The 27,554-nt window shown below is 39.2% G+C and overlaps 2 protein-coding genes and 1 long non-coding RNA gene across 6 annotated transcripts in view; 1 reads left to right on the top strand and 2 right to left on the bottom strand.

The window, feature by feature from the left end:
* Positions 1 to 27,554, bottom strand: part of Nrg (Neuroglian) — a 48,850-nt gene that overhangs the window by 21,117 nt on the left and 179 nt on the right. For all 4 annotated transcript variants that reach the window (XM_064699989.1, XM_064699990.1, XM_064699991.1 and 1 more), the window contains exons 2-3: positions 6,168 to 6,533; positions 4,860 to 4,989 (exon numbers count right to left, since the gene is read on the bottom strand). In XM_064699989.1, the coding sequence (XP_064556059.1) occupies positions 4,860 to 4,989; positions 6,168 to 6,237 (200 nt within the window). In that variant the 5' untranslated portion in view covers positions 6,238 to 6,533. The remainder of the gene's footprint in view (positions 1 to 4,859; positions 4,990 to 6,167; positions 6,534 to 27,554) is intronic.
* LOC135440749 (uncharacterized) lies at positions 6,683 to 26,701 on the bottom strand. Its single transcript, XR_010438354.1, has 2 exons — positions 26,584 to 26,701; positions 6,683 to 6,743 (listed from the first exon to the last, which is right to left on the bottom strand). It is a non-coding gene; the product is annotated as an uncharacterized LOC135440749 (long non-coding RNA).
* PIP82 lies at positions 8,774 to 13,243 on the top strand. The gene is made up of 3 exons (XM_064699912.1): positions 8,774 to 8,993; positions 9,777 to 12,914; positions 13,014 to 13,243. The coding sequence occupies exons 1-3, from the start codon at positions 8,870 to 8,872 to the stop codon at positions 13,070 to 13,072; spliced, it is 3,321 nt and encodes a 1,106-aa protein (XP_064555982.1). The 5' UTR covers positions 8,774 to 8,869; the 3' UTR covers positions 13,073 to 13,243.

Below are 27,554 nucleotides of genomic sequence, written 5' to 3' on the forward strand. Positions count from 1 at the left end.
ACGAAATACGTGAGATACAAGATACAATACAGCGGCACATGTCCGCTGTCCAGTTGAATGGACCTGTAAAGTCTGGTTGCCTTTTTCTATTTCATACTCTTTTTTTTCTTCTGCACTTGACTCTGAACAATGCTGACGTGTTTTGCTATGCTATACACAATATGTGTGACTATCTATCAGTTTTCGTGAGCACAATATATTCTATGGTCTTATTTGAATGCACAAGGCCCAGAGACAAAACATTTTTTGAACTATAGAATCGTTAATGGAGGCCTTTCAGGTATTCAAATATTATTCACTTTAAACGCATTTAGCTTTTAATTCAATTAATTGAAGTTCATTATGAATGCATTCATATTTCAGTTAATTTTTTCGGTCAAGTGAATTTATCGAAACGTGTTTTTAATTTAAAAAAGTAATATTTACTAATTGAATTTAATAATTAAACAAAAGAGCTCAGTTTTAATATTAATATTTTCTAACCATTTATGAAATATTTGTCACAAAAAAAAGTACATTATTAAGAAATACATAAAGAGAAGGAAAACAAAACGTGGCTGATAAAATTCGATTAAGAGACTTATAAAGTCGAAGAAGGTTTTTAGATAAAGTTGCTCTTTTTATATATTTCTATGTTTACTTCTCAGAATCAACATTCCCTACTAAAAAACTTCAACTTTTGGGAAATTTTATGCATTTTTACAACAACCTTTCTACCTGTGAGGCTTTTGCTATTATACGGCTAGATTTTTGGATTTTTTCGTTTATTTTGATTAATTATAAAACCGAAATAATATTTGAGTATTATTAATCATTGCTTTGTTTCCGCTGAACGTTACTCAGTTTCCATTTGTTATGGCCTACTTGAAGCATATCAAATTAAGTTGTAAATTCCTCAAAGGCCACGTTTATTAGTCAGAGGCGCGATACTTCTCAATTGAATGTGAATTGTTATGGGCATACATGACCTGTATAAACTGTGTAATATTCGATTGAAACTATACGAGCCACGCCCACCTGCAGCTATCATCAATGTGAAACATATCGAACAACAGTCTTATTATTATTTAATATTTATTAGCACTGAAGTGCCAAATAAAAAAAGTAAAATAAGAAAGAAAAGTTATATTTGGCACGCCGAAGATGAAATACCCTGGAAGACATGTGGCTTGGAAATTATTTAATGTAAAAGGCTATTTCTGAGCGATTGCTACTTATAGGGGCCATATAATATAGTAATCCGACTCGATCAGATATTGATCATAAGCGGTCCGATTCGGCCAACTTAGACTTATAATTTGAATCCAAAAAAGGTTTACCTATGTATGCTAAGCTTTATGCCGATCGACTATAGAATATATATACTTCAGTGTGTCTCCTTCCATGTGTTACACACTTCATGACAAAGTTCTCTTTACTCTTTACGAGGGTATGAAAAAGATCGAAAAGAAAATCAACACTTGGGCGTTCTAAATATAGCTGTGCACGCATTGCGCTGCTATGCAGCAGCAGCAGTAGCAACAACAATTTGTTGTGTGTGTGTGTGTTGCACATCAGAAAACAACAACAACAACAACAGCAGCATCAGCAGCAGCATTAGCATCAGCAGCCAATGACAACAATAAAAAAGTGTGTCACGCTGAATCACAGAGGCGTATAGTTCATATATAGAGATACTACGTGAGACCAACGAGTCCATTGTGAACTACAAATTATGCGCGACTTCATTGCGCATACGCCCCGTTCCAATTACAAACGTACCAGAGCTCCCTTTCATGATGATTTATTTGTTAAATATTGATGATGATATGTGATATATGACATATTTATGAAAAGCCTCGAGCGACCTTTAATATCTAATTGATCCATTAACCTACTATTCGATCTATTGAGTGCACTTGGTTGGAAGTCTACAACTTTAACCACTGTTCAAGTTTTTGTGCACATGCAATTTATTGGATTGAAAGTTCCTTAATTTTACGTAAGAAAGATGTCATTGCCTTGTAGTGCATTTCATTTTCTTGTCAATGAAAATTAATTTACAGTTTCTAGTTTTCAATTCAATAACAATGTTGATCTCTACGATATGGGCATATATACTGTGCACCCTCATGACAATTTGTAGTTGCCTCTTAGTTAAATATTGAACGAACATATTTTTAAATATTACAATTTAAGACTCTTTAGATTTGGGGATAAAATAGTTGAGACCATTAGCTAAGTTACAGAGCTATTGCTCCCAAAATCTCTGAGATCGATTAGGCAATCATTGGTAAGTATAGCATAACGGATGACTTAATAATTAAATAGGTTTATTAATAAACCTACTTTTATGAAAGCGATATTTCTTTAATATTTTGCAACAATAAAAGCATTTTAGTAATTACTATATCCAATTTAATCATTCAATTGCAATTTTGTTAATCTACATCAATTAGCTTTACTTTTACTTTTTGTCTTGCCGCAATTCTCCTCGCCTAATTCATTCATGATTAGCTTTAATGCGAAATCAGTCTATTTAAAGCATTTCCAACTGAATGGACTGATATCAAAGTGCAGACAATTCGCACTTAAAACAAGTAATCACATTTTAAGGAGAAGAAAATGCAAAAAGTCATTTCCATAAATGCGCTGACAGGCGACATTTTTATAGGAAGTGTGACAGCATAATAAACGCCGCCAGATGGCGCTGCAATCGCCAGGCACTCGTGTTGATCTTCATGGGAAACAATTTAAGCAAGTCGGGCAAGTGTGGACCAGTACAACCTGGGGGCATTACGTAATGCCCATGGCTTTGTATAGAGTCGTGTTCAACGCATATACACGTAATCGTATATTCTAAGCGTGCCTGACAATCCGGCCAAACGGGTTATCATTAGTACCTGTTGCCCCTACAGTACACTTGCCAACATCATAATGATCATCCACATGATCATTAAGAACATTGTCGTCATGGCCCAAAAAGCGAGCGAGCACACACACACACACATACATTTTCCACTATTAACCCATTTGACGATCCGTTGTAAAAATAAATAAAAAATGCGTGTGGAAATTGTGTTTTTTACACATTGGCAACTCTCTCGCAGAGGTTACGAACTAGGCCCAGAAGATCGAGGGGGAGAGCAGGAGAAAGAGAAATAGAGAGAGAGAGCTTTCGTTCTCTATTATCTGACATCTGTTGCTGCTGCTGCTGTGTAGGAAAAACTATTTTCAGTCAGCTATTTTTCATATTTTTATACAGCACGTCACGCATTTCTTCTTTCCGGGCCAACGTGTTTTTCGGATCACAAATGAGGTCATCGTCCAAGCGCGTCAAAAACGAAATTCCGCATTTCGAAATGACTGAATGCAATGGAATGGACAACAAGTACACAAGCAGCACATATTAAAAGCAACAACAAAATAAACACTAGAAATAAAATATATACAAAAAAAAAAAAAAGAAAGACGAAACGTGTTTCTATTGCAAACAGGTTCTAATCGGCCATAAACAGAAAGAAATCAAATAAAGCTAAACTTGAATTTTCGACATGTGCAGACATGCGTGAGTCATTTAAATTCATATAATATCCCATCATCCTCATCATCATCCGACTTAATCATCAGCCGAGATGAGCAACAGTTTCGGATATGCAACTGCAGCAAATTCTTAACGTGTGGCACATCATTTTGGATACAATAATTTCGAAATTATTTGCAGACTGCCACGAAAAAAAAACGGAATAAACTGAAATAAAATGTTGAAAAGCTTGAGCGGTGGACAATTTGACACAACTAATGAAGTTAAAAAGTTTTCATTGTGACAGCGACACCTGTCGTATAACAGTTTTAATCGCAAGCAAGCCAGCTGTATGACAGATTTAACCCTCAACCAAAAACAAAGCCAATTAGATATGTCAAAAAATATAAGCTGCTTGTAAGTCAAATCTATATTTTAGCTATAATATTATCTGTTGCAAATATCCTTGTTTTATTAGGAAATTAGAAATACGAAATACTGCTTATTATACCATTATTAAAGTACGCCACCTGGCGTCAAAAACTGTAAGCCTAGTTTCGCTGCAATTATTACTGGTTAGATGTATAACTAGTTATCGATAAGAGTAGCGATGCACAAACATCGATTAATCGAAAAGCCAATAGCTGAAAGACCTAAAGAATCTTGCGACTAAAGATCGTTTTTTAATATTAAAAAACAAGAAGCTCTCTTTCCGATAAATCGATATTCGAAACACAATCGATTGCATGATTTTAAAAAACAACTCAAATCGCTTAACGTTGACGCATTTTATATTTAACTATATATAAAAATTATAATAATTAATACATACAGAAAAGTTGACTCCTACTAAACAGAATTTTGGGATTTAAAACTTGAACAAATATGTTTCAAGGACGTATGACGAATGCGTGAAATTACATTTGGCGAGTACGTTCTTGAGATCAAAATTATTTTTATATTTTGCTGTTGCTGTTTTTGTCTTGAATTAAAATCCAAAAGCAGACAAATATTTATTCTGAATACAATTCGCATCATTTTTTATAAACAGGTTCTAATTTTTATGTAAAGTTTCGAGAAAAAAATCTACGCGACGTCGAGACAGCCGAAATATTAAAAAAAAAAAACACACACACTACAGAAAAATATATTTGGAAAAAGAGAACAACAAAAACTAAATGAATTTTGATTCAAATTTAAAATAGGATGAAACAGAAAGAAAAAAAACTTGCTTGGCATGCGTCTGCTTTTAAATTGATTTATGTAAATTGCCAAATACTTTATCTATACTAAATATAGAATCGGAATGTGTTTAGTCTATGTAGATCTGGACCATAATATGATAATGTGTACTTACTCCGGTTCCGGTTGTCCATCGGCCTCGCACTCGATAATGAATGGCTTGTCGCTCTCTTTGTTCTGTTGCGCCACCTTGAAAAGCAGCTCATCTGTGGGGGGCTGTTTGATGATCCGCGGCGGGGAATTGTCTAAAGCGAATGACGGAAGAAAAGAGTCAGTTTACGCCTTGAAGATTCGGATTGGGATTGGGGTTGGGACTGGTTCTGGGGCAGACTCTACTAATTTGGCACATAAATTAGGACGTGAATCTCTCTGGCATGCTCTACATCTAGTCGTTTTAGTCCACTTTATAAGTTGTTTTTCTATGTTTATTTTTATCAACTGCCGTCGCAGTGGCTATTTTTATGGTTCAGTTCAGCCTATTGGAAACTGGCACCTTCGAGAGTGGCTCAGGTAGGCTTTAACAAAATGCTTACTCAATTTGAATCTCCCAAAAGACTATATAAATAGGTTCTCTAAATGCACAACTCTTACCAAGAATAGTCCTCTATTTGTTAATGGATGAGACACTCGGAAGAAACAAAAGAGATTTCGAGCGGGGGACAGCACTTCTCATTTTTATATGGATAAAGTTACACAATAAAGAAATTAGAGAAGTGGGAGCCCATTTATAATTGAAGCAAAGTTTACGGATATGACAGAAAGGAAAATTCAAAAAGCTAGCAATAAGGTGAGGCAATATTTACGGTATATAGAATACAAATAATAATAGTGTTAAAAGTCTAGAGACAAAATGATTACGAATGCCAAGCAAAGTTGAAATGCAAAAGCTTTCACTAGACTTAGTACAATGGTAACATGATTATGTTAAAGGGAGAGCTGAGCAAGCTTGAGAGAATATAAAATTAGTTATTTAATTAAAAATATAATATAGTTTAGCTAATATAAGATATAAGAGGGCTGTTTAAAGATATGAAAAACATAAAGAAAAGGGCATTAAAAGTCATTCGTGATGCGTTTTATTAAATGAATTAATTACTTTTAAGATGATACAATCTTCAAAGTTAGAGCTTTCAGTCAAAAAATAAAAACAGAATTTATTAAAGCTATTAAAAGATAAATTTAAGAAAATGAGAAGTTCAGTCGTTTTTATTGTTTAATTGCTTTGGCTAGTATAAGCTCAAGAGATCACCCTTTACGTAAATGTTGAGAGATCGAAATGGTGTCAACTGGCGGATAAATGGGTGCATTGTCTTCTAGATTTTCAATTGCTCTTATTAGAGATTACACAGAGATTATCTAGTTAATCTTTGCACCGAATAGACATAGATATGGACTTAGATTTGGAATTGGACTTTCGACTTACTCATTGCCGTTGTGCTGCCTAAAATGGCAGCCAGTAATATCGCGGCCAGCATCGTTGACTGCCGCCGCATTTTAGTTGTTGTTCAACTGCGCTGCAATTGTTGTTGTTGTTCTCGATTCACACACACACACACACAGTCTCTGTGCCCCTTTCGTATGGCACACTCTCTTCTGGACCCTGGGATCTACAACTATCAGCGCAATTGTATTGTCAATTTCGTCGTGTTGCAATTGTACTGTCTGGAATGTTTTTCTTTTCTTTTCTTTTCGTTTTGTTTTTGCTTTTTTTTCTTTCCTTTCTTAGGTTCTCACAATTTTCTCACTAATGAAAATTGCATCCAAGTGAGCGTTTTTCCTTTCGCATGCACTGCAGTTGGCAATAGGGAAAAGAAGAAGAACACTTTGAGCTGCTTTTCACACTTAAATGGCAAACGACGCGAAACCTGTTTGTCTAATAACTATATACTATGTTATGCATAGTATCTAATAAATTCATGTAATATGCGCTTCGCTGCCAGCAGTAAAAGTTTATCACTGTCTGTTTTTTTTTATTATTATTATTATTGCTGTTGTGTGTCTGCAAATAGAAGAAGAGTAGAACATTTATTAGATACATATAATTATTATTAACATTATTATGTGTGTGGTACATGATTTAAACAACGAAAGTGACTTTAATATTAAACACATGCCAACAATTCATATCATTGGCAATATAACAAAATGCGCTTGTTTTCTTCTTTTTAATAATTTTCCGATTTTTCGAAAATTTATTTAAAGCATTCACAAGAGCCAGCTGCTATTCATGTATGTATTGAAAATGTTTAGTAAATAGTATCGTAAGCATGGTATGATATGTGCCCCCAATATGCGCACATAAATCATATTATGAAACAAGTAAGCAAATCAGTTTGAATTACTTTAGCAGCATGCTGTGCTAGTTCTTAAATTTAATTTTCAGTTTATCGTTTAATTTATTTGTTTTCGTTTTTACATGGCAATGAAACTGCACAAAGTGTTTCTTTTAAGTCCCAAAATGTTTATGGAGAGTGCTTTCAAACTAAGTCAAATAGTTTCGAATCACTTTAGCCTGATTTTTAAATGTTATGAAATATCAAAGAAGAAATTCAATATGCATATCGAATCAAGAGAGTTTTATTAGTGATAAGCTGTTAGTTAACAATAATTATTAACACAGTTTAGTCAAACTCAAAAAGTTTAAATCAGCTCCAACATAAGAAACTGTTTTGATTTTTTCTTTTAATATCTCTTATATAGTATATTTGAAACTTAATTGTTGCCTGCTTGGAGAGTCCTCCAATACAAATTGTTATAATTGGAAATGTAAGCAGAATCCTAACAAACCTAAAGCTCTGTTTTAATCTAAGTTCAGCTACATCTATATTTCATTTAAATAAAATAAAAGCTTGGCTTTAAAATGTGCTTTTATTAAATGGTTTAGAGCTTTAGCGCTTTTGGCTTACATTTAAGCTAAATCTGATTCCCTTGAATTTGCGCTAATCTGGGTGTATCTGGGTGGTTCGTGTAATCGCTTGATTAGACCTGCGTTCACACACACACACACCCATACAGAATTAACTAGAGTCGAAATTTTGGAATCACGCACTGGACTTGGCTAAGGCAAACGGGCAGCAGACACAAACCAATAAACGACGACGACGGCCGTCAGAGGCCCGACTTGAAAATCGATTGTTGCAATTATTACTTTTCTGGGGGCAACGAGAAACCGAGCAATTGACAGCTACGTTGTCATCGGAAGTGGTCAACAACTGCGGAGGCCCAGCGCCAGACAGAAGAAAAACATACAAAACACACAGTAGGGCGGGAGTGCACGACTAAGAGATACCGAGAGCCGAGATGTCTTCACAAACATTCCAACTACTTTTTATACGAGGTAGCGTCTCCAAGGGTAATATTATGTTCCTGTGCGTACCATACGAGGGCCTGTATGCCAAACTTGATGGCTCTCGCTCTTATTGTCTCTGAAAAAAAGCTTGTTTCATAATCGATATTTATCGATATTTTGGAAATCGGTGGTTATACGTTTTACATATAAAACATGGGACTATGACATTACATATCTCGATCTTATAGTTTCCAAAATATATATATGGAATGGATATGGAATATATATATATGGAATATATATATATGTATATATATATTTTATATATCATCTTCGAATGTCTGCTTCTGCCAGTTGCATGCTACTGCACAAAACTAATATACCCTTTCGTACCCATTCACAAAAGTGTCAATGAATCAATTGCAAAGTGCGCACGAAGACACTAAAAATAGTTGGGGCTTGTGGCATGGAGGTCGGTTCAGTGCGTCGTCATAGACCTAATTCCCAAATGCCATTCAGTGGAAAATGTGCCAAGCGAGAATGCAGCAACACGAACTGTGACTGGTGACTGGTGACAGTGACTGAGGCAGCGACTCAAGAGACTCAGAGACAGAGACGGGGCCAATACGAGACGAGGGCCAGTTAGCATTGGAATGCCACAAAACAAGGGTTAGAAGCGAACGCTAATTGAATTAGCATTAGACGGACGGATCTCCTCCAGTACCGGGCTGTCTGTGCACGCTCCCAACGTGCTGGACATCAAACTGGCAAAAATGCTGCACTGCAACGGACGTTGATTGTGAATGGTGCAGTAGCAAACATCACTAGCACCGCCAATGAACCATCTGCAGTATCAGCGGGAGCCGCAGCAACAGCCATCGGATCGGAACGGTCACAACCATCACGGCATTATGGATATACGAAATCTATGCCAACGTCTGGACGTGGACAGTCTGAAAGGTGAGCGTTGCAAGTGTTAAAGAGTCATAGAAGTTTCATTCTAATTAGTACTTCACTTGTGCTAAAAAGAACTAGTTCCCATAATGAAGATCAGTCACAGTTTAACGCTTTAGATTTGTCTCTGCAAAACAAAGTTACTAGCTTCAAAATATTGCAGCTATTTATTGGCAAAATAAAAGGAACTAGTACTAGTCATGTTCCAAGCTTTATAAATGGAAATTGCTTAAAGGCGAAATCGTTAATTGATTACAAAGAACTAGTTCGCATGGTATCTTAATTTGTGGACATATTATACAATTTGGACGTGGGATAAGATTTGTGAATGGCTTATTAGGCTTTGAAAAGAACTAGTTCACAAGTTTAGTAATTTATGTAAGCATATAAGCTTGTGGCAATCAAAAAAACGTTGTGCTTTACGTACGCATTTTAAATCTGGCATAATCAAAATCGTCTATTGAAAAGAATCTGATAAAAGAACTAGTTCACCAGTTCAGTATAACAGACCAACGATTTTTATGTTCAGCCTCAAGTTCATGGTTCCAAAATTCTGCTATTTTACGTCTTGCTTTGCCGATCAAATCAGTGGAATAAATCACTGGGAAGACAATAAAATCTTGTAAGGTCCTTGGCTGACAAATTGTTTAAGTGAGCCGCACATTTGGGTAATTGAAGAACGAAATTCCAGGCTCGAATCGCAAGTTAGTTTACAGAAGGCCATAGGTATAGATCGTTTTAAGGCGTATTCTATACTTTATAGTAATCGTAATAATAATAATTGCACAGCCAAACTGTCATCGATGCCACAGTTGAGGTTGCCAAAATCGTTGCCCAAACTGCGCGCTGCACGTCGCTTCTTTCACAGCAGCCGCGAGAATGCTAGCGGCAAGGCTGCGCCAGGAACAGGAACAGGAACAAGTACGGATTCTCTGGCGGCTGCAATGCCTCAGGCGCAGTTTATCAATCGGACGCCACAGCGCATATCCACAATTAGTTCGCTGATGCACGAGCAGGGAGCGGACGATCGCCAGGTGACGGCGGCAACATCACAGCATCTGCAGCCGAACGCCGGCACCTACCGCAGCGCAGGCAGCTTGGATGATGAATACTATGCGCCATATGGCACAGCAGGACGCGGCTCGCGCCCAATCAGTCCCATTAAAATGCCGGCAGACACAACGACAACGACAACGACAACGACGCCAACCACGACTACGTCGAGCCTGACGCAGCGGCTGCAGCGCGGCTACAAGAGTCTCAGCGAGCTGCGGCTGAAGCATCTGTTTGCCAAGCAGACGACCATACGGCGGGATGGTATCGAGGTCGATCGCTACGTGGAGCAGTATGAGGCGGAGCGACGCTTTGAACAGCTGGAACAGGCGCGTCGAGATCGGGAGATAGCCGACAATTATGACATTCACATCAGCACGTTACCCATGAGCAGACAGAATACGCTGAAGCAGGACAAGCAGCAGCAGCAGCAGCAACAGGAACAGGATCAGCATAGACGCAGCGTGGCGGAGCACAGCGGCGATGAAAGCGGCATGGAGGAGACAATGCCACAGTTACAGCAGCAACAACAGCAGCCGCCGCCTCGTAAAAAGTCTGGCATAGCCGCAACCAGATTTTCCAAGGTGCGACAGCCACCGCTGCCAATGCCCGTGCAGGAGCAACAGGATCAACAGGAGCAACAGGAGCAGGCGGATCAGCAACGACAGAAGGAGCAACAGCCCATGCGACAGGCGGTGCGTCAGAATTTAAAACGTCTGCGCAAGTCCATCAAGCGTGTGCATCATCAGCCAGCAAGGCCAGCCGCAGATGACAGCGATGAGGATGAGGAGCAGCCCAAAACACGTACAAGCACGGGCGGCACACTGCGGGCGCGTCTGCGTCACTTCGCATCCAGCGAGCAGCTGCAGCAGCGCTGGCGCAAGAGCTTCAAGAGCAAGAGCGAGACCCAGGAAAAGCCGACGCAACAACTGCCAGGTGAAGCAACTGCTGGAACAGCTGGTGTATCAACTGGCGCCGCATTGGGCTTGGCTGTGAGCGCACACTTGGAGCGCACGAGGACCAAGCTGAATGAGAAGATGCAGCAGCTCAAGTTTTTTCAGCGCTCCGGCGATAAAAAGGCAGCCCAGCAAATGGGCAACAAGCCCAGCACCGTTGGCCGCGAGCCCATCGAGATTGACGATGAAGAGCTGGAGGCGACCTATCATCACAGCGACAGCGAAGCCGATGACAGCGATCAGGAAGTGGTCGCCGATGAGGCATCCAGTCAGCCGGATGCTGCCGCGGAGGAGCGTGAGCGTTTGCAGCAGAAGAACCAGGATCCGGCATCACCCGGATTGGTTCAACGCCAGACACTGACAACGCTGGCGCAACTGCAGGCGCACTCGACAACAGCCTGGAGCAGCGATTCTCTGGAGGAGGATGCATCTGCAGAACAGCAACTGGCAACCGCGGCCTCCGATTATCCACGCGTGCTCATCCATCAACAACAGACGGACGCCTACGAGTCCACATTGATTATAGCGGTGACCACAACGCCACCGCCATCATCGCCGGCGGCTTCAACAGCCGCTGACAAGCAGCGCAGCACGGCGCATCAATGGGTGTCCAATGAGCAGATCATAGCTGATTTCAAGGCGCAGCAGGTGGCCACCAACGTTTGGCCAGCACCTGCCCTGTACAAGCCCAAGAGCATTGACATCTTTGATGGCGATGTCGGCGCCGCTGCCGCCTTTGCGGACTTCGATGAGGCGCTGCGCAATGCGCCCGTGCTGCGCATAAGCACCGGCAGCAGCTGTGACAGCGGCGAGGATGCGGATGATAGCAGCTCGCGTGTGACCAAGATACGCCTCCAGACGCCTCAGATAGGCAACAGCTGTGAGAGTCTCATGGAGCAGCAGCCGCTCGAGGATGAAGAAGAGGACGATGATGCAGCTGAGGAGGAGGATGAGGATGGGGATGATGATGAGGATGATGATGATGATGATGGCGACGATGATGAGCAGGCACTGGCAGAACGCCCACCATCGGTGTCACCGCCGCCGCCGCCTTTGCCGCAGCGTCGACCACCGCCCAGCACTGTGGCGCCCATTTATGATGCAGTGCCGCCGCCGCTGCCCATAAGTAGGCCGCCAATAGCAACAGCAATACCAACAGCAGCACCACCAGCAACTGCACCACCCGCTGCAGCTGCTATGCCCTTGGGCTTGGCCAAGCTGCCGCAGCGCAGCGTCTCCATGACGCGCCCATCCAAGCCGCTGGTCAAGACCAGTTCGCTCCGTCTCACCTACCGGGAGCAAATGCATCCCGGCGATGTGGGCAAGGTGAACAAGCTTATCTCGCGCTTTGAGGGCAGGCCACGTCTTAGCGCGCGTCGACTGCACAGCGAGGAGCTTACCATATGCAGCGATGCGGACGATGAGCCGGAGCAGGAGCCAACCAAGAAGACCGAGAAGAAGGAGGAGGAGGAGGAGGAGGTGGAGAAGCAGCAGCTGCCGCCAACGCCAACGCCGGCAAATGTTAAACGTAATGCCATACCAGATATTGTGACCACGCAAGCGGTCAGCAACAACAACAACAACAACAACAGCAATAATAATAATAATAACAACAATAAATGCAGCCTCGACTCATCCCGCGCTGAGGCTCAGCTGCAGCTCAGCTTGGATCGCCAGAACTCGAACTGCAGTCGCAGCGAATATGGTTCTCCGCTGGCTTATCCCCTGAGCAACAGCCGGCGACGCAGCTCAACGCCCACAATGGCCACCTCATTGAACACCAGCGGCTCGCTGCATGCTTTTACGCCGCAGTCGCAGTTACTGCAGCAGCAGCAGCAGCAGCGTGCGCAGGCGCGACGCAGCCGACGCTCTCTGACGCGCGACGATGACAACTTTTATAGCTTTGACAGCGATGAAGGTGCGTAACGACCACAAAGCACGCCCCCCCGCCCCACGCCCCGCCCAAAGATTCACCCATTAAGAGCAAACTTTTCTAATTCGTGTAAATTTCTTGCAGAGAATAGCTACTATTCCATAAGTCCGTCCAGCAGCAGTCGCTATGTGGTGGAGATTTAATGTGGAGTCAACAAAACAAAAAAAATATTAAACTTACAGCAGATACCAAAGAAATACAGAAAAAAATACGGAGAAAACTACTACGAACTTAAGCTAAAATCTATAAAACTAAGAAGAATATAACATTTTTTTTTTAGAAATATGCAAAGCGCGGAGTTCTTTGACTTGAGAATTGTGTTGAACTAGTTTTAAGTCATTAAAAATTGTTAAAACATTTTGATTTTAACTTTTAGTGAAATCAAATTTGAGTTGTTTTGGAAATTTGGATAAATTTAAGCAGCTGGATCAAATAAAAAAAAACTATACAGTTTTTTGCAGTGTTAATTATTTAAAGCATCGTCTCTTGAACCTAAAATATATGGGATATTCAACTCAAAGCCGAAGATAAAATGTTAAAAAAAATGTAACAATTAAAGTGAAATTTTCAATTTGTATTTCTTTTAGGAAAACTGCGTTCAAAAGGCAATTTGAGAAAAATGCAGCAACATTTCAGATCGTACGTCGTTTGATTAATGAGACACCCTAATGGGGGTTGTTTAAGGGCGCACACGCCAGCTGACACTTTCGCCCGATCCTTGCCTGTCGTCGGTGGTTGCAGGCGATCGTCTGGGTCAGGGTGGCGGTGGCAACCCTACAGGCACCCCTACCAGTGCCGGCACCCTTATGCCAGATGGGATTTCTGCCCGACTGACTGCTGACTCTCTGTCGGGCTAACTTTGAACGCTTCGACGAGCGCATTTTAATTAATAATTTATGCTAATTATTTAATTAAGGCCACTCTCTGTCGTCATGGGTGGCAATACTATATGCATATATATCCTTATATATGCACATAGAAAGGGCATATATGTTCTGAGCTGTTATACTCACCCATACTCACAACAAAGATGTAACATATGGCAACTGTGTGGATAAGAACGTACCGAGTTATACAGCTCGCATTTAGATATTAGCTGGAATCGGTAGACTAAGAAATACCCTATAGACAGTCCGAAGTGGAACATGCTGAAATCGGTTGACTAAGAAATACCCTATAGACAGTTCGAATAAATACAAAGTTATTTCTTGTTAACTAAGTAAGCAGCATATTGATGGATTGTTGTACATAATATATTTATATAAATATTATATTTTACGTAAGTTGGTTAATATTATAAACCTTGGCAATGCGTTTGTTATAAAAACCTTCAAAGAACATAATTCCAACACCAAAAGGTAAGCATGTTGTCTGTAGTCAATTTAAGAATCTCCCAGTTTTATCAGCAGCAAATATTGATATCAACGTTGGATGGAAGACGCTTTAACCCTTTGAGAATTATTAGCGTCAAGCAACGCACGATATGCACGTAACCTTCGCAAATGAAGTGTAATTCAGTTGAAAAGAAACGTTCTTTCTAGTTACGCAGCATGTGAAAAGCACGCAACTTAAATACTATAATATTTCCTTATTTCATCTTGAAGTCAAAAGTTCTATGTATTTTTATACTTTTAATCCAATTATTTGGCCATAGCAATACACAATATATTTAGCCTAGAGGCGAACACTAAATGAATTTATTTGGGTTACTTAAATTTGTTGTCCGAATTTCAAGTATACTGGATTTTACTCGGTTTTTTGGCGCCTTTCCAATGGCCTCTGACTGCAGTTTATGGGTCCTGCTGTTCGGCCTTGGCCCTTCAACAGCAAAATGTCGTAATTGAGCCCACACCCGCTCCCCCATCTAACCCCTTTCGCCATAACTGCCATGGTGTCACTTGAAGCAGCTTAGTGGAACATTCACTCTCCCCTCCTCTTCTCATACTGATTTTCCACAGCTGCGCTTCATTAGGCAGCTTAGGCGAGTAGCTGCCTTCCCCATGCAGCTGACCTGGTAGCTAGCTGCCTCATCAGGCTGCCTCTTGTGGCACTGCAATTGCTGGGGGAAGCAGAGGGCAGCAGAGGGCGCGGTGTCAACATTGCGCATACGCTGCGTATGACTAATTCGATTGCTCAGCGCTGCAACTGCAGCGGCAAATGTGCGAGCGTTAAATGAATCTTTAGAACGTGCCTAATTAAAAATAAAAGAAATAAAAATTGTAAATAGTTTCCCCAACTCGCCCGCATTCGAGCGCATTAAATGCCAATAAATTTTGTAAATTAAGTCAGCACACTGAGCATTTAATGGGCGCTTTGGGAGGAGGAGGTTTGCGCTTCAATATAGCCTTAACACACACACACTGAATCTTTGACCAGCAGATTCTCAGCCACATCACACACATCATCGGGCAACATCATTGACATTCGAGCAATTAATTTAAAAGCTGTTTATCAAACAGGAACTGCCGGGCACAGTAGCCCAGTCGGACGGGGGAAGGGTACGGTGTCTGGTAAGCCCCTAAGTCCAAACAGATGCTGGACCTCCGGCTCTAATGTAAATAGAGCACATGGCTCTCACTCGTAGCCGTGTGCCTGGTCTAAACGCATTTTGTGTGTTTGCCAGCCAATGACAAATATCAAATGCAGCAGCAGCAGCAGCAGCAGCTCGGCGCACAGGACAATAACAAAATGCCACGAAAAATGTAATGAATCAGTCCACGGACACCCCGTATACATGCAGGCATTCACATATATATATGCAACTGTATTCCTTTATCCTTCCTTCCGCATCCTGCGCTGTGTGCAACCCTCAGCTGCAAAGTTATTTGACACGCGACAGGGAACAGGGTACTGGGAATTGGGAACCGGAAAACTGCCAACTGGCAACTGGCAGCGGGTCGCTCTGTTATCGGCGCTGCACCTACCCCTGCGTTATCCTTCTGCTATTCCCTCTGTGCCTCGTGCCCCCCCTCCTGCACGGCCATAAGTCTGTCCGTCTAATCAAACTGCTATGCACAAATATTTAACCACCACCACCACTAGATCCAGATCCAGATCCAGCACCGCCACCGCCAGCGCATGGTTCTCGGGTCTCGCTTATGGTCGGTGATTTTTTGGGTTTTCAATTTGCTTTTTGTGCGGTCAGAGAGCATCAACGAAATGAAATAATGAAATGAATTGGCATGAATCATTGTTTCGAGGCTACGTTGTTATGAATGTGCCCTGAATGGTGTTACACATTCCCCACACACCCTCTCCACACACCTATCCCTTATCCAACAATTCATCATTGGGGTACATTCATAAATGCAAAGCAAGCAAAATTCTATCCGATATCGACGCGTTCATATATACACACAGACGAAAGGACGTGGCTCAATCGACTTGGCTGTTGTGCTGAGCACAGATATATCAACTATATGGGTTTAGAGATGCTTCCTTCTAACTGTTACATTCATTTGCAAGAACTAAGTATGCCCTTTTTAAAGGATTCAAGGGTATCAACACTGTCTAAAATCCAGAAATTGATTGCAAAAATTTTAGTTTTGTAAAAATAAAAACTTAATTTAAAATATAAAAAAAACAATTTTCAAAATATGCAAAAAAAAAAAAAAAAGAATAACAAGTTTATATTAAATCCTAATCTAAGTAAAAATGTATATATATCACAGAAAATATTTTGCAACCGAAGGAGTTCACAATTCTTGTACATTTTTACTCTTAAACTAGATTAAGTATTGCAATAATTTTTCATAGTTTGAAAAAAATCGTATAAGTTTTTTTTATAATTTTGAATCTCTTAGAATCTTAAAATGCTCCTAAATATGCTAAAATAAAATCTCACAGATACAAAACTCATGATTGCAATGTTTTAAGATACATTGCGTTCGTAGAGGTAAGTAAAGATTATTATATAGGGAGAAAAGCTTTTGCGAGGCAAAAAGCAGTATTATTTATGCATATATAAGCTTATACGTATATACATAAATGTATTTAACTGGCAAGAGAATTTGTGTGTCCCATTCAAGAAAGAACACACAAATGCTTGACGTGCCTTGCATATGAAGCTTTAGGTATAACAGCCCAATTGTAAATATTTTAATGCCTAGCAGATAATTGTTGTTGCAATAAAATAACAAATGGATTTTCAATAACGAAATCCAAAGAAAATTCAAATGAGCAACCCAATCGAATGGCATTGCATTCCACACAAATAAGCATCCAGACTTGCCTACGACTGTGACTCAGCAGACCCACATGCTCAAGTATATATTTATATATACTATGTAAATGGCTACAATATACATATATATGCATGATATATGCACATGATATACTAAACGTGTGCATATTAGTCTGAACTAAATTGCCAAATGCTGGCAAACACCTCCCCATGGCCTGACAGCTGGGCTAGGCAGGTTGTCTGGTGGGGTCTTGGGTGGAAAGCTGCTGCTGGGGGAATTTGCTGGATTGGTTTCCGGACCGCAGCAAGAGTTCAATGCACTGCAACTGCAGCGTTAATGCAATTTATGAAATGTAGACACACCGAATGATGACAATGACGATGATGATGTTGATGATGATTCGATTGCCATCGACATCAGCAGCTGTCTAACGTATCGCATTTAATGGGCAATGGAAAGCCCACAAAACGGAAGTTTGAGATTAAAACTAACAGCGAGGCAGTGACAAAAATCAGATTAAAATTGTGTGGCCAACTAGTAGATACCCTGCAACCAGCGACGAGGTGCATTTACACACATTCGAGCATACTTTTAATATATACATATGTACAGCCGAAGACTCGCCTTCACACATACACAAGCAAGCACGTGCTTCTTCTCCCCTCTTGGCCCCACAATATGGGAAATGCATTCTTGAATAACTTCGGTGCTTGTAGTCCGATCTATATGAAACTTTCAGGGCTTCAAGACGGCCTCCAAATATGTGTATATAATAAAGCACAATATTCTGCGTTTGAAATTTAGGATTTGTATATCTTTTGAGAATGGGTGACTATGTGAAATGTTGTGAATCTGTGTGTGTATTAGACTAGAACCCACAATCCATTTGCTGTTAAGCTCGGTCTTGATCTGCTCATGTATATCAAGGGTATATATACATATGTAATTTAAGGGATTCGAAAAAGCCCTCTTTGGTTTGTTCACACATTTGAAGAAAACCAATATACCCCCTTTTGCCCATTTCAATGGGTTAATACGTCTTGATGACATATGAACATCTTCAGGGCCAGAGTTGCAGCTCAAAGTCAAGTAATCCATATATAGACAATAGCTTTGGGGGCCACATTATCAACAAGGTCGCGAATGTAACGGTTTAGTGAAATCTAAACTAAGTTATTCACATTTCCTTCGCCAGATTTCAAAGGTCGCTGCTTCGTATGAGAATACTTAGAAATGATTGGGAAATAAATCATAGAATCTCTGTAGATTTCTTTTTAGTTTAGTTTATGTTATTATAATTATTGTTCTTGTTTATTATTAATACTATTGTGACTATCAAATCTCAATCTCCTGGCCTAAATATATTTAAGTTCGTTATCATCTTATTTATAAATTCTTATTAGACTTTATAACTTCTTGTGAATGCTTTTATTTAATGCTGTAAAGCTTACCCTTTACTCGAACTGTCTTTATCTTTCTCTCGCTCTCTCTCTATGTCCGTCTACCTCTGTCATTCGCTTTAATCTGACACTTTCTCCGAAGCATTAAAGCCGTGCCTTTTAGAAGTAAGTTGTCATTCTTTCTATAAATAACTTCTCTCTCACTTATTAACCTTGAAATCCCTGACGCTTTTATTTCGATCTTAAAAACGTTCTCTGTCTTTTGGTAACTCTTTCGCATTAATCTTAAATTCCCACATTTAATCCTACACTTCAGAATATGTGCGCGCCCGCCTCAAATTCAAATTTCTCGAGCTTTGCCCGGCTCGAACAAAGCTGCACAAGAGGGATAAGCTGATTTTCAATAAGTCGACCTGAATTTTTGGCTTCTTTACTTGTACAATTCGTTGGCAGCTTTCGAGTCCAACTGAGTGAGTGAGTGAGTGAGCGAGTGACTCAAAGCTCGGTCGATGCTAATTTTCCGATCTGTATGACTGTATCTGTATCTACACATACGTGTTTTTTACGTATCGGACACACCCAATAAAGCTGACAAGCTTACGACGTGACTTTTTATCGTTAGTTATCGTTTCTCGACTTGTGCTGACAGATGCGCTTTTGAGAAACATTAACAGAGAATGTGATTCAGTTCTAAACTGATTATTCTTTCTAAATTCTTTCTCCGTTTTTAATTCACCAATTGCCATCTTTATGAACTAGTTTTTGGTAGTCGAAGTTACTGCTATCTTAAGAATTATCATAATTGAATTAAAGCTAAAAAGATGACAGGCGCCAGGCGCACAATATTCAATATTCATTAACTGAAAGAAATCTTACTGAGAGAGAGATATTTATATATACAGATATATAAAAACCTGAATGAAGCTGAATGAAAATTCTTGAAAAAAGAATTATAGTATGCAACTTTTGTCTATACTATCCAAACGGGCTCAGAGTCTGTTCCACATACCTAAAATGCTTGTCAAACTTATTTTCAAACTTTTATGTTAAATATATTATTGAACGTGAATCAATAATTGAAGAAAAGCCAATGTGCTAGGTGTAGATTAAGGTTTAATTTAGTGCAGAAAGTAAAGGTGAGCGCGTGGAAAGCCGGGTAATACCCACTAGCATACGTATGTATACACAGATACAAATGAAACTATCTATCCGAAAGCTTGCATTCTATAATTATAAGACTAGCTAACATTAAGATGATCTGTGAAGACAATCTGCTTTTTATTTTGTATTTAGACAAACTTAACCCAAATGACAAGTGGCCAAGTGGCCAAGTGGCAGTCGTTGGGCAAAAAACGAACCCACAAAAAACAAATAAACACCGCTGCCAACAACAACAACAATTAGAACAACAACATGGCAAGCACTTGGTTGGCAAGCGGCGAATGCAAATTTTCTTTTAGCCATGTGATGTGTGCAACTGTGCCACATGAATGGTTAGTGGGATTTGAGTTCCGACCCAGCTCCTAGCCCAGCCGGGCCAGGCCAGACCGGGCCGGGCCGACTACTTGAGAGTGCAATGCACTCGACGCCAGCAGCGCAACGGTAATAAGTGGCCGCAAATGATAATAAAACATGCGCAAAACAAAAACAAACATCAAGCGGCAACAGCGGGGCAACCGCCTCTAAAACCGCAGCTTCGCCAAAAGCAAAACAACGCACAATGTTCGTTATTTTACCCTGTATGCAACTGGCTGTAGGTGGTTTCTCCGACCCCATAAAGTATATACATTTAATACATCCGTATCCGGCTATAAGAGCTAGTAGCTTGATATCAAGTCAGGCTTCTTTCAAATGATCAATAACTCACTTCATTTTCACAAAGTAGATACAAATTGTTTAATCTATTATGAGCATATCTCGAACCTGGTATTAAACTTTTTCGAGAGCTACCCTTAACCCACCCAAATTTAAAGGAAAACCTTAATTTTTGGAGAATCCTGCTATGCCTTTCGTACATAAGCACATTTCGTTGCCATATTAATGCATTGTAAAAGACATAAAGATCGGACAACATGTACCGAAGTTATTCAAGAATTCATTTCTCATAGTGTGGGGATAGATGAGAAGAAGCACGTGGTCGTGTATGTGTAGCTGAGTTCTTGTGGATATAATTATAAATTTTAAGTACAGGGTATTTCCGAGTCGTTACCTCTCTCTATAAATTGTTGCTGTTAGCCCCCAGACGAGGTCGTCGTCCATCTAACCACCCGGTGGGCAAAACTTACAATTTTTTGCCTGCTTCGGTTTATAACTGTTGCTGTGTTTAATGAAGGGCACTTAACCCATAATTAGGACATGATATATACAAAGAAAACATAATTCCTGCCATATCTATTGGAATTCTTGATGAATGCTGAACATGGCGCTAGATTTCTGCTTTTAAGAACTAACAAAACTCATCCGAATGCATGTTAAGAAAATGGAAAATTATCGTAACATAAGTGTAAGAAGGAACTCATTTAGTTGCAACATCTCTTCTTTTTTTTTTAAGAACAAGCTGCGTTTTGGTTGGATCAAGTAAATCCAAAGTCGGAGACAGTTATTATTTTTAAATATTTAAAAACATAAAATGCAAGAGAGTTTAAAATTTATTTACATAATGTATGTATGTATGTCCCAGGGTGAGACTTGTAGAAAATTGAGTCTGGTTTGCTCGCATTCCTTTTTTTTTTGTTGCGTGACGCTTGCAATTCTCAACAAGTTAAGGCTCAGAAGAGGATTAAATCGTTTCATCCTTGAACCGTAAAATGGTTTGTTGATTATAGAACCGGGAACTTCTTATAATATCTATACAGAAACAGGCTGCAAGCTAATTATTAGAATTTATATATAAAGGCGACTCAAACCAATTGTCACATATTATTTACGTTTTGTTTTCTATACCAAAACTCACAACAGCCGTTAAAAGGAACCAAGCTTATCTAATAGTTTCTGAAATCTTCGGGTTTATTTATTATGTATTCAAAGTGTTTTCCTTTTCTCTAATTTGAAGCAGCTCAATTTTCAGGCCCTTCAATTTAAAAATATAAAATAGCGAACACTTGAAATTCGATAATTGCCTTTGGGTAAACGTTATTTTTTATGCAGCCATATTTTAAAAATTACAAAACATATTTGAAATTCGATCTTTGCTTTCGGAACTAATTTTAAAAAATTTGAAAAACGGGCATTCTATAATTTATTCCAATTTCTTTCTTTTCTTATCCCAACTCCACACGCGATTTCAAGTACCCAGAATTGTGCATTAGAGACAAGCGTATTATTTAGAACAAATTGCAGATAATTTTTTCTTTTTATTAATTTTACTATTTTTTTGCCCAGTTCAAGTGAAGCAATAAGAACGAGAATAAAACAAAAATGAAGAAAATTAAAGAAGAAACACACGAAGTTGTGTTAACCAAATAACGAGCGCTGATGACGACAACTTTGTTGTTGTAGTTGCTGTTGTTGTTGCTGTTGTTTTTGTTGCTGTTGTTGTTGTTGTTGTCGTTGTCGGTGATGTCATTCGCCGGCCTGACATTTGTTTATGAGCTCTGTTTGTTTATTTGTTTGTATACTTGTTTGTGCCTGTGCCTGGGCCTGTGCCTGCATACTTCCTGCTCCAAGGCGAAACTGTTGGCGCTTTTATTGATTTTTTTTTTTTTGTAGGCCGGAAAAAGGATTTGCTACGTGTGTGTGTGAAGGGGAGTTGGTTATTTTTTAAGAGCAAGCATTAGGCGTGTCGAGCATGCAACAAACTGAACAAAAATGACATCATAAGCAGAAACTTTTTTATACTCCTGCAGTTTTTTGCTAAATGTACCCATCAAAAACTGTGTAAAAATCGAATATGAGTTCGCGCAATTGATAAGAGTAGAGTGGAGTAATTGGCCACAGTACCCTCTACAAGGCCATAAAAAAAGTATGCTTAGCGGGCCTTTTCTAGATTTCGATTCGGTTTGAAAAGTAAATTCGAATACATTTCGATTCGTTATCGTTTTGGTTCCGAGTGAATCCGAATAGATTTGCAAACGTTCTTATTCCTATTCATTGTGTTGGTTGACATCAAATTTATTGTTATAATGATTTTTGATTGCGCTGAAGCAAGATGACGACATATTGCAGCCTAAAGTGAGAACAGGTCGCTTTTTTTATTCGATAGGTTGCCTTTTGGTTGCTGATTCATAATCTTATAACAAGAAGATTACTCAATAATGTAGCAAAAACAATACGCAACCGAAGTTATATCAGTTTTAACAGTAACAGATTGCCAATATAATGAGTAACAAATTGAGCGCTGTTTACAGGGTATCGCCCTAGTCGCACACACTATGTGACTATGCGCACTCTTACTTGTTTAAGCTACCTTTTTAACAGTTGTTAAGTCACATATTTTGTAGTGTAGGAGCAACTGCCCCTGGTTGTTGGCCAGCAAATGACGCAATCTTCGATGCGTGGCCAGCTGTTTTGGCAAACTTAATAACGACCAGAGAGTGAGAGAGAGAGAGAGAGGGAGAATGGGGCAGAACGCGCGTGCCGCAATAAGCTTCACATGACAGGCAAAAGATACAAATGTATCACGCAGATACACAGCACCAGATGAAAATGTATCTACAGCAAGCGAGCAGCTTCACAAAATACAGCTTCACAATCAAAAACACATCGAAATGAGCGCAAAAAAAATTAAATATACTTATTTTAACAATTAAAATAAGAAGCAATATTTTGTAAAAAAAACCAAAAAAAATATATTTTTTTTGTTTTTGGGCGTTCATTTTAATTATAATAAAAAACATGTACATAAATCTTAAAAGAGCGAGAGGGAGAGAGAGCTGAAGAATGAGGTGGAGGCGAATCGGCATCGATGATATCATAAACTCAGCAGCATCAGAAACAGAAACCATAAAATCAACCGAACGAAAAAGATAGAGGAAACGATCTAAAAAATAACAAAAAACAAAAACTGGTATAAAACCAAAAGTAAAGTAAGGCAATTCATTTGAAAAGGAAGAAGCCTGCATAAAAAACCAAACGTTATTCCAAGTAAGGAGGAGAAAACTCGACTTTTGCTGAAATAATTTGTGATAAGGAATAAGAAAAAATGAGAAACCATTTACAAAAGCAAAATCAAGAAATCGACAAAACTATATATAAGTCTTCGCAACTGAAGCTTTTACTAAAGTTTCCCTTTTGGCTCGAAAGTAAGACGTAATTTTCAATACGAATTTTCAACGAACTCCAAGTGCGGGAAAATGTTGATTCAAGTTTGTTTGAAAGACATCGACATCAACCATAAGCCATATAAGTGTTCTTTTAAAGCCTGACATCATGATCATGGTGAGCTATGAGCGTCGAACTAACAAGCATGAAATCTCCAGTTCAAATCCAGCAACATAGTGTGGCTAATTTTTTTTTTAAATAGTAATAAGGTCCAGCAATACACGAAAGAATATCTCAATTTGCATTTAGCTTGGATATTATTATCATTAAGGGTATTATATTCACCACGATCAGTCTTGAGGTCTTTTGTGCTGATATAAATGGGATACCTTCTGGCGCTAGAAAGCGATTCAGGTGCTGTCAGGGCTCAGTCATATTTTTTATTTTTTTGGTCATATGTTGCAGTAGTATGATCCGATTGGATATTCTCGCTTCTAGGGAAAATTCCTATTTTCAACAAATTCGAACTTCTAATTAAAAACAGTCGTAGAAATAAGAAACAGTTAAAGCTTAGAGTTAAGTAAATGGCGATTGCAATTTCTGGAATATTGCTTCGAATAGCAAAATAGAAGCAGATCAAAGCTAAAAAAAAAAAAATTAAAAAATAGACACGAATAGAGGCAAAAAGAGAATACTATGCCTAATGTCAAATGCCAAATAACAAATGACAATAATAAATAACCGAAGCATGACCATCAGACATTTATATGCCACATGCGTGACTCTCTCTCTCGCCCTCGGCTCAATTTAATAAGAGTCTGGAAGGCCTCTCTCTTTCGCGTGTGGGTTAAATAAATAATGAACCATTCAAATTATGTTTCCACTATGTAGATGTACATATATTTCTATATGACTACATACATATGCATTAATTGGAGAAATGTTCCGTCAAAAGATCGACTTTAAGTTCTTTCTATTTTTGTTGACTCGTGCATTCGAAATCGTTTTTTTTTACTGCTATCGCGTTCAATTGAAGGCCGTCCAGAAGTCGTAATTAAGCTTAATGGGGGCACCATCAAATGGGAATTATGGTAACTCTGAGCTATAGAAAACAAACATAATTAACATACCTCCATATCGCAAAACGCACAGCGAGCAATTTGTCGATTAAGAACTCTAATCAAATAGCAAAAAAAGAAAATTTTTATATATATACACGATATCAGGCTTGTAACGGATTTACATATTTATTTGAAATTCGAGCGAGTCAGAAATTTAGAACATAATTTTCCGGGCTAAAACGAGTAAATTTCTTTTCAGCTTTTATGCGAAATTTACCCGCGCAGAGGTCGGTCGACATGTATCCAATGAGATGATGTCATCAAAATTGAGCATATAAAAATGAGAATGAGTGAAGGTTCGAATTAGACGATACCCTATCATATACCCTACGCTTCTTCTTATATACAATTTTGTGTGTGTTGTCGTTAACACGACATTCAATTGTGTGTATATAACGAAGAAAACCCTCTTAAATTTACTGACTCTTAAATTTTCTGAATTTTTGGGGGAGTGGAGCAATCCAAAATTTTAAATACTATACAAAATTTTGTATACTATACAATAGTTTACATATAAAATGTGGTAGAAATGCTCAGAATACCTATACCTCGCATCGATATTTAAGGGTTTAAAGAGCCTTAAAGGAAAATATCGCAAGACAGAGCAGATAAAACTTGTATACAAAAATCTTCATTTAATATTTAACATGCCTTTATAAACGACATAACAACTCTTTGTTCTGGTCAAGAATAAACATACATACATTTATATACTTTATGGGTTCGAATATGTCTCATAATGTTTGTAACCTCTCCCAACTTTATGATACCCGCTTTTAATGGATGCAGAGTATAAAAACAAACTGAATTTTTTGAACGAGTTTGCTGCTTTTGCCGAAGATCTTGGCATGTATGTAGAAATACATAAGCATACATATTTATATTTATATGCAAACATATTTATATGTATATATATTAATATTATGTATAGGCTCGTATGTAAATTGATCGTTAATTTAGGCAGCTGACATAACCCCAAAGCTAATCACTCTAATCATATTCATATGTACGTATATAAGTACGTTCACAATTGAAGAGCTTTTTTAGACCAAGTTATGATTGTGACCCTCAATAAAACAAATGCTAAGCTAATTTTGGGTCGTAGCGATGTCAGCGTCGGCGTCAGCGTCAGCGCGAGCTGCTGACACCGCTGGGGCGTAACGGGTGCGCAGAAACGATGACGTCGTCAGCTTTGTAGCCGCTGCTGCTGCTGCTGCGATGACCGCATGAAGTGGACGCAAGAAAAAGTTTTAAAGTTATGGGCTTTACAATAAACAGCAAAAGAAACAGCAACAGCGAGCAATACCAATTGCGCGTCGGCAGCGACGCTGACAGCGCTGATCTCTAGAGCGCTGTCAGATCACGCTGCCTAGCTGATGTCGTCAGTCTGCGCTGCTGCAGCCCCACCTTAGTGAACGCTCACAAAGCCACACAGACACACACATACGCACACAAACAATGAGCGCGAATTAATATTGTATGCATGTGAACTACAACTGTAGCTGTGTGTTTTTGGATGTGTATGTGTGTGTTGATGTTGGCTTGTATTATTTTCGTGTTTGACAGCGGCTGCTACTTTTTTTTTCTAGCAAAACCTGTTTTGAGCCAGCAACAACAACAAGAAAATGTCTACCCAAGCTCGTTGTTTGTGCAGCAATAGAGAGAGGGAGACAGCGCAAAAGTGTTGCGGAATGTCTATGGTTTTCTAATTAAAAATTGAATTAAACAGTGTTGCAAAATGTTCACTTACCTGAGAGCCGGTGTCCTAAGTGCGGTTTTACTGCAATTATCAAATTGAACGACAGCTAGCAGCAATAATAACCATAGCCAAGAATAACAACAACAACTGAACAGCCAGCAAGTGTCGCTTGAAAACCAAAACTTCCAAAAAGCCAAAATGAGACACCACAAAAAGTGTTAAAAAAAAAACACGCACACAACTTTACCAACGAGCCAGGTAAGCTAGAGAGTGCGAGAGAACAAAAGAGAGAGAGAGAGTGCAACCCACTCAACTCGAGTCTACTCGACTCGACTCCGAGTCGAAACGGTGGCTTTAGCAGCCGCGCGCTGCGCACGTTTGTATGCATATATGCGTGTTACAAACACACACACACTCGCATACACATTCACATACTGAATGTGAAAATAGCATAATAATTTTCAACAAACTGTGCAAAGCTGCTGCCTTGGCTTTTGAATCTGAGTGCGACTTCGGTTCCGAATTCTACTGTAAGTTGTGGGTTTATAAGTTTTTTTTTTCTTTTTATCGGCCAACTGAGCAAATAAACAAAGGTAAATCATATTTATTAAAGCTTTTTTTTTTGGTTGTTGCCTGTCGTTTTCGCTGCTGCTTTAGTTGCAGTTGTTGTTGTTGTTTTTGTTCTTGCGACTGATGCTGCCTGGCGTCCTACGAGTTGCCGTTATTGTTGTTGTTCACTTCAATTTGCGCTCATTTTGTTTCATTGTAAATTGGCTATGATGTTTAAATTAATTTTGGGCGCGGTGCCCGCTCACACACACCAATACGCACACACACACACACAATTACATACAACAGTTTGTATTAAATAAATAGCAAATAATAAAAATTTGAGAATATACGAAAAACAAAGAAAAAATGCTGTTTGGTAAATTTGTAAATCCGTATATTGATTTCGCTCTTAGCTAGTTCTGACTAGTTGCTGTATGTATTGGTTATTGTATATTTAAATAATTCTCACA

The sequence above is a fragment of the Drosophila montana genome, unplaced genomic scaffold (genome assembly GCF_035044405.1).
Source record: "Drosophila montana isolate Dmon_TW-CO22-7 unplaced genomic scaffold, ASM3504440v1 contig_1624_1, whole genome shotgun sequence".
Classification (NCBI taxonomy): domain Eukaryota; kingdom Metazoa; phylum Arthropoda; class Insecta; order Diptera; family Drosophilidae; genus Drosophila; species Drosophila montana.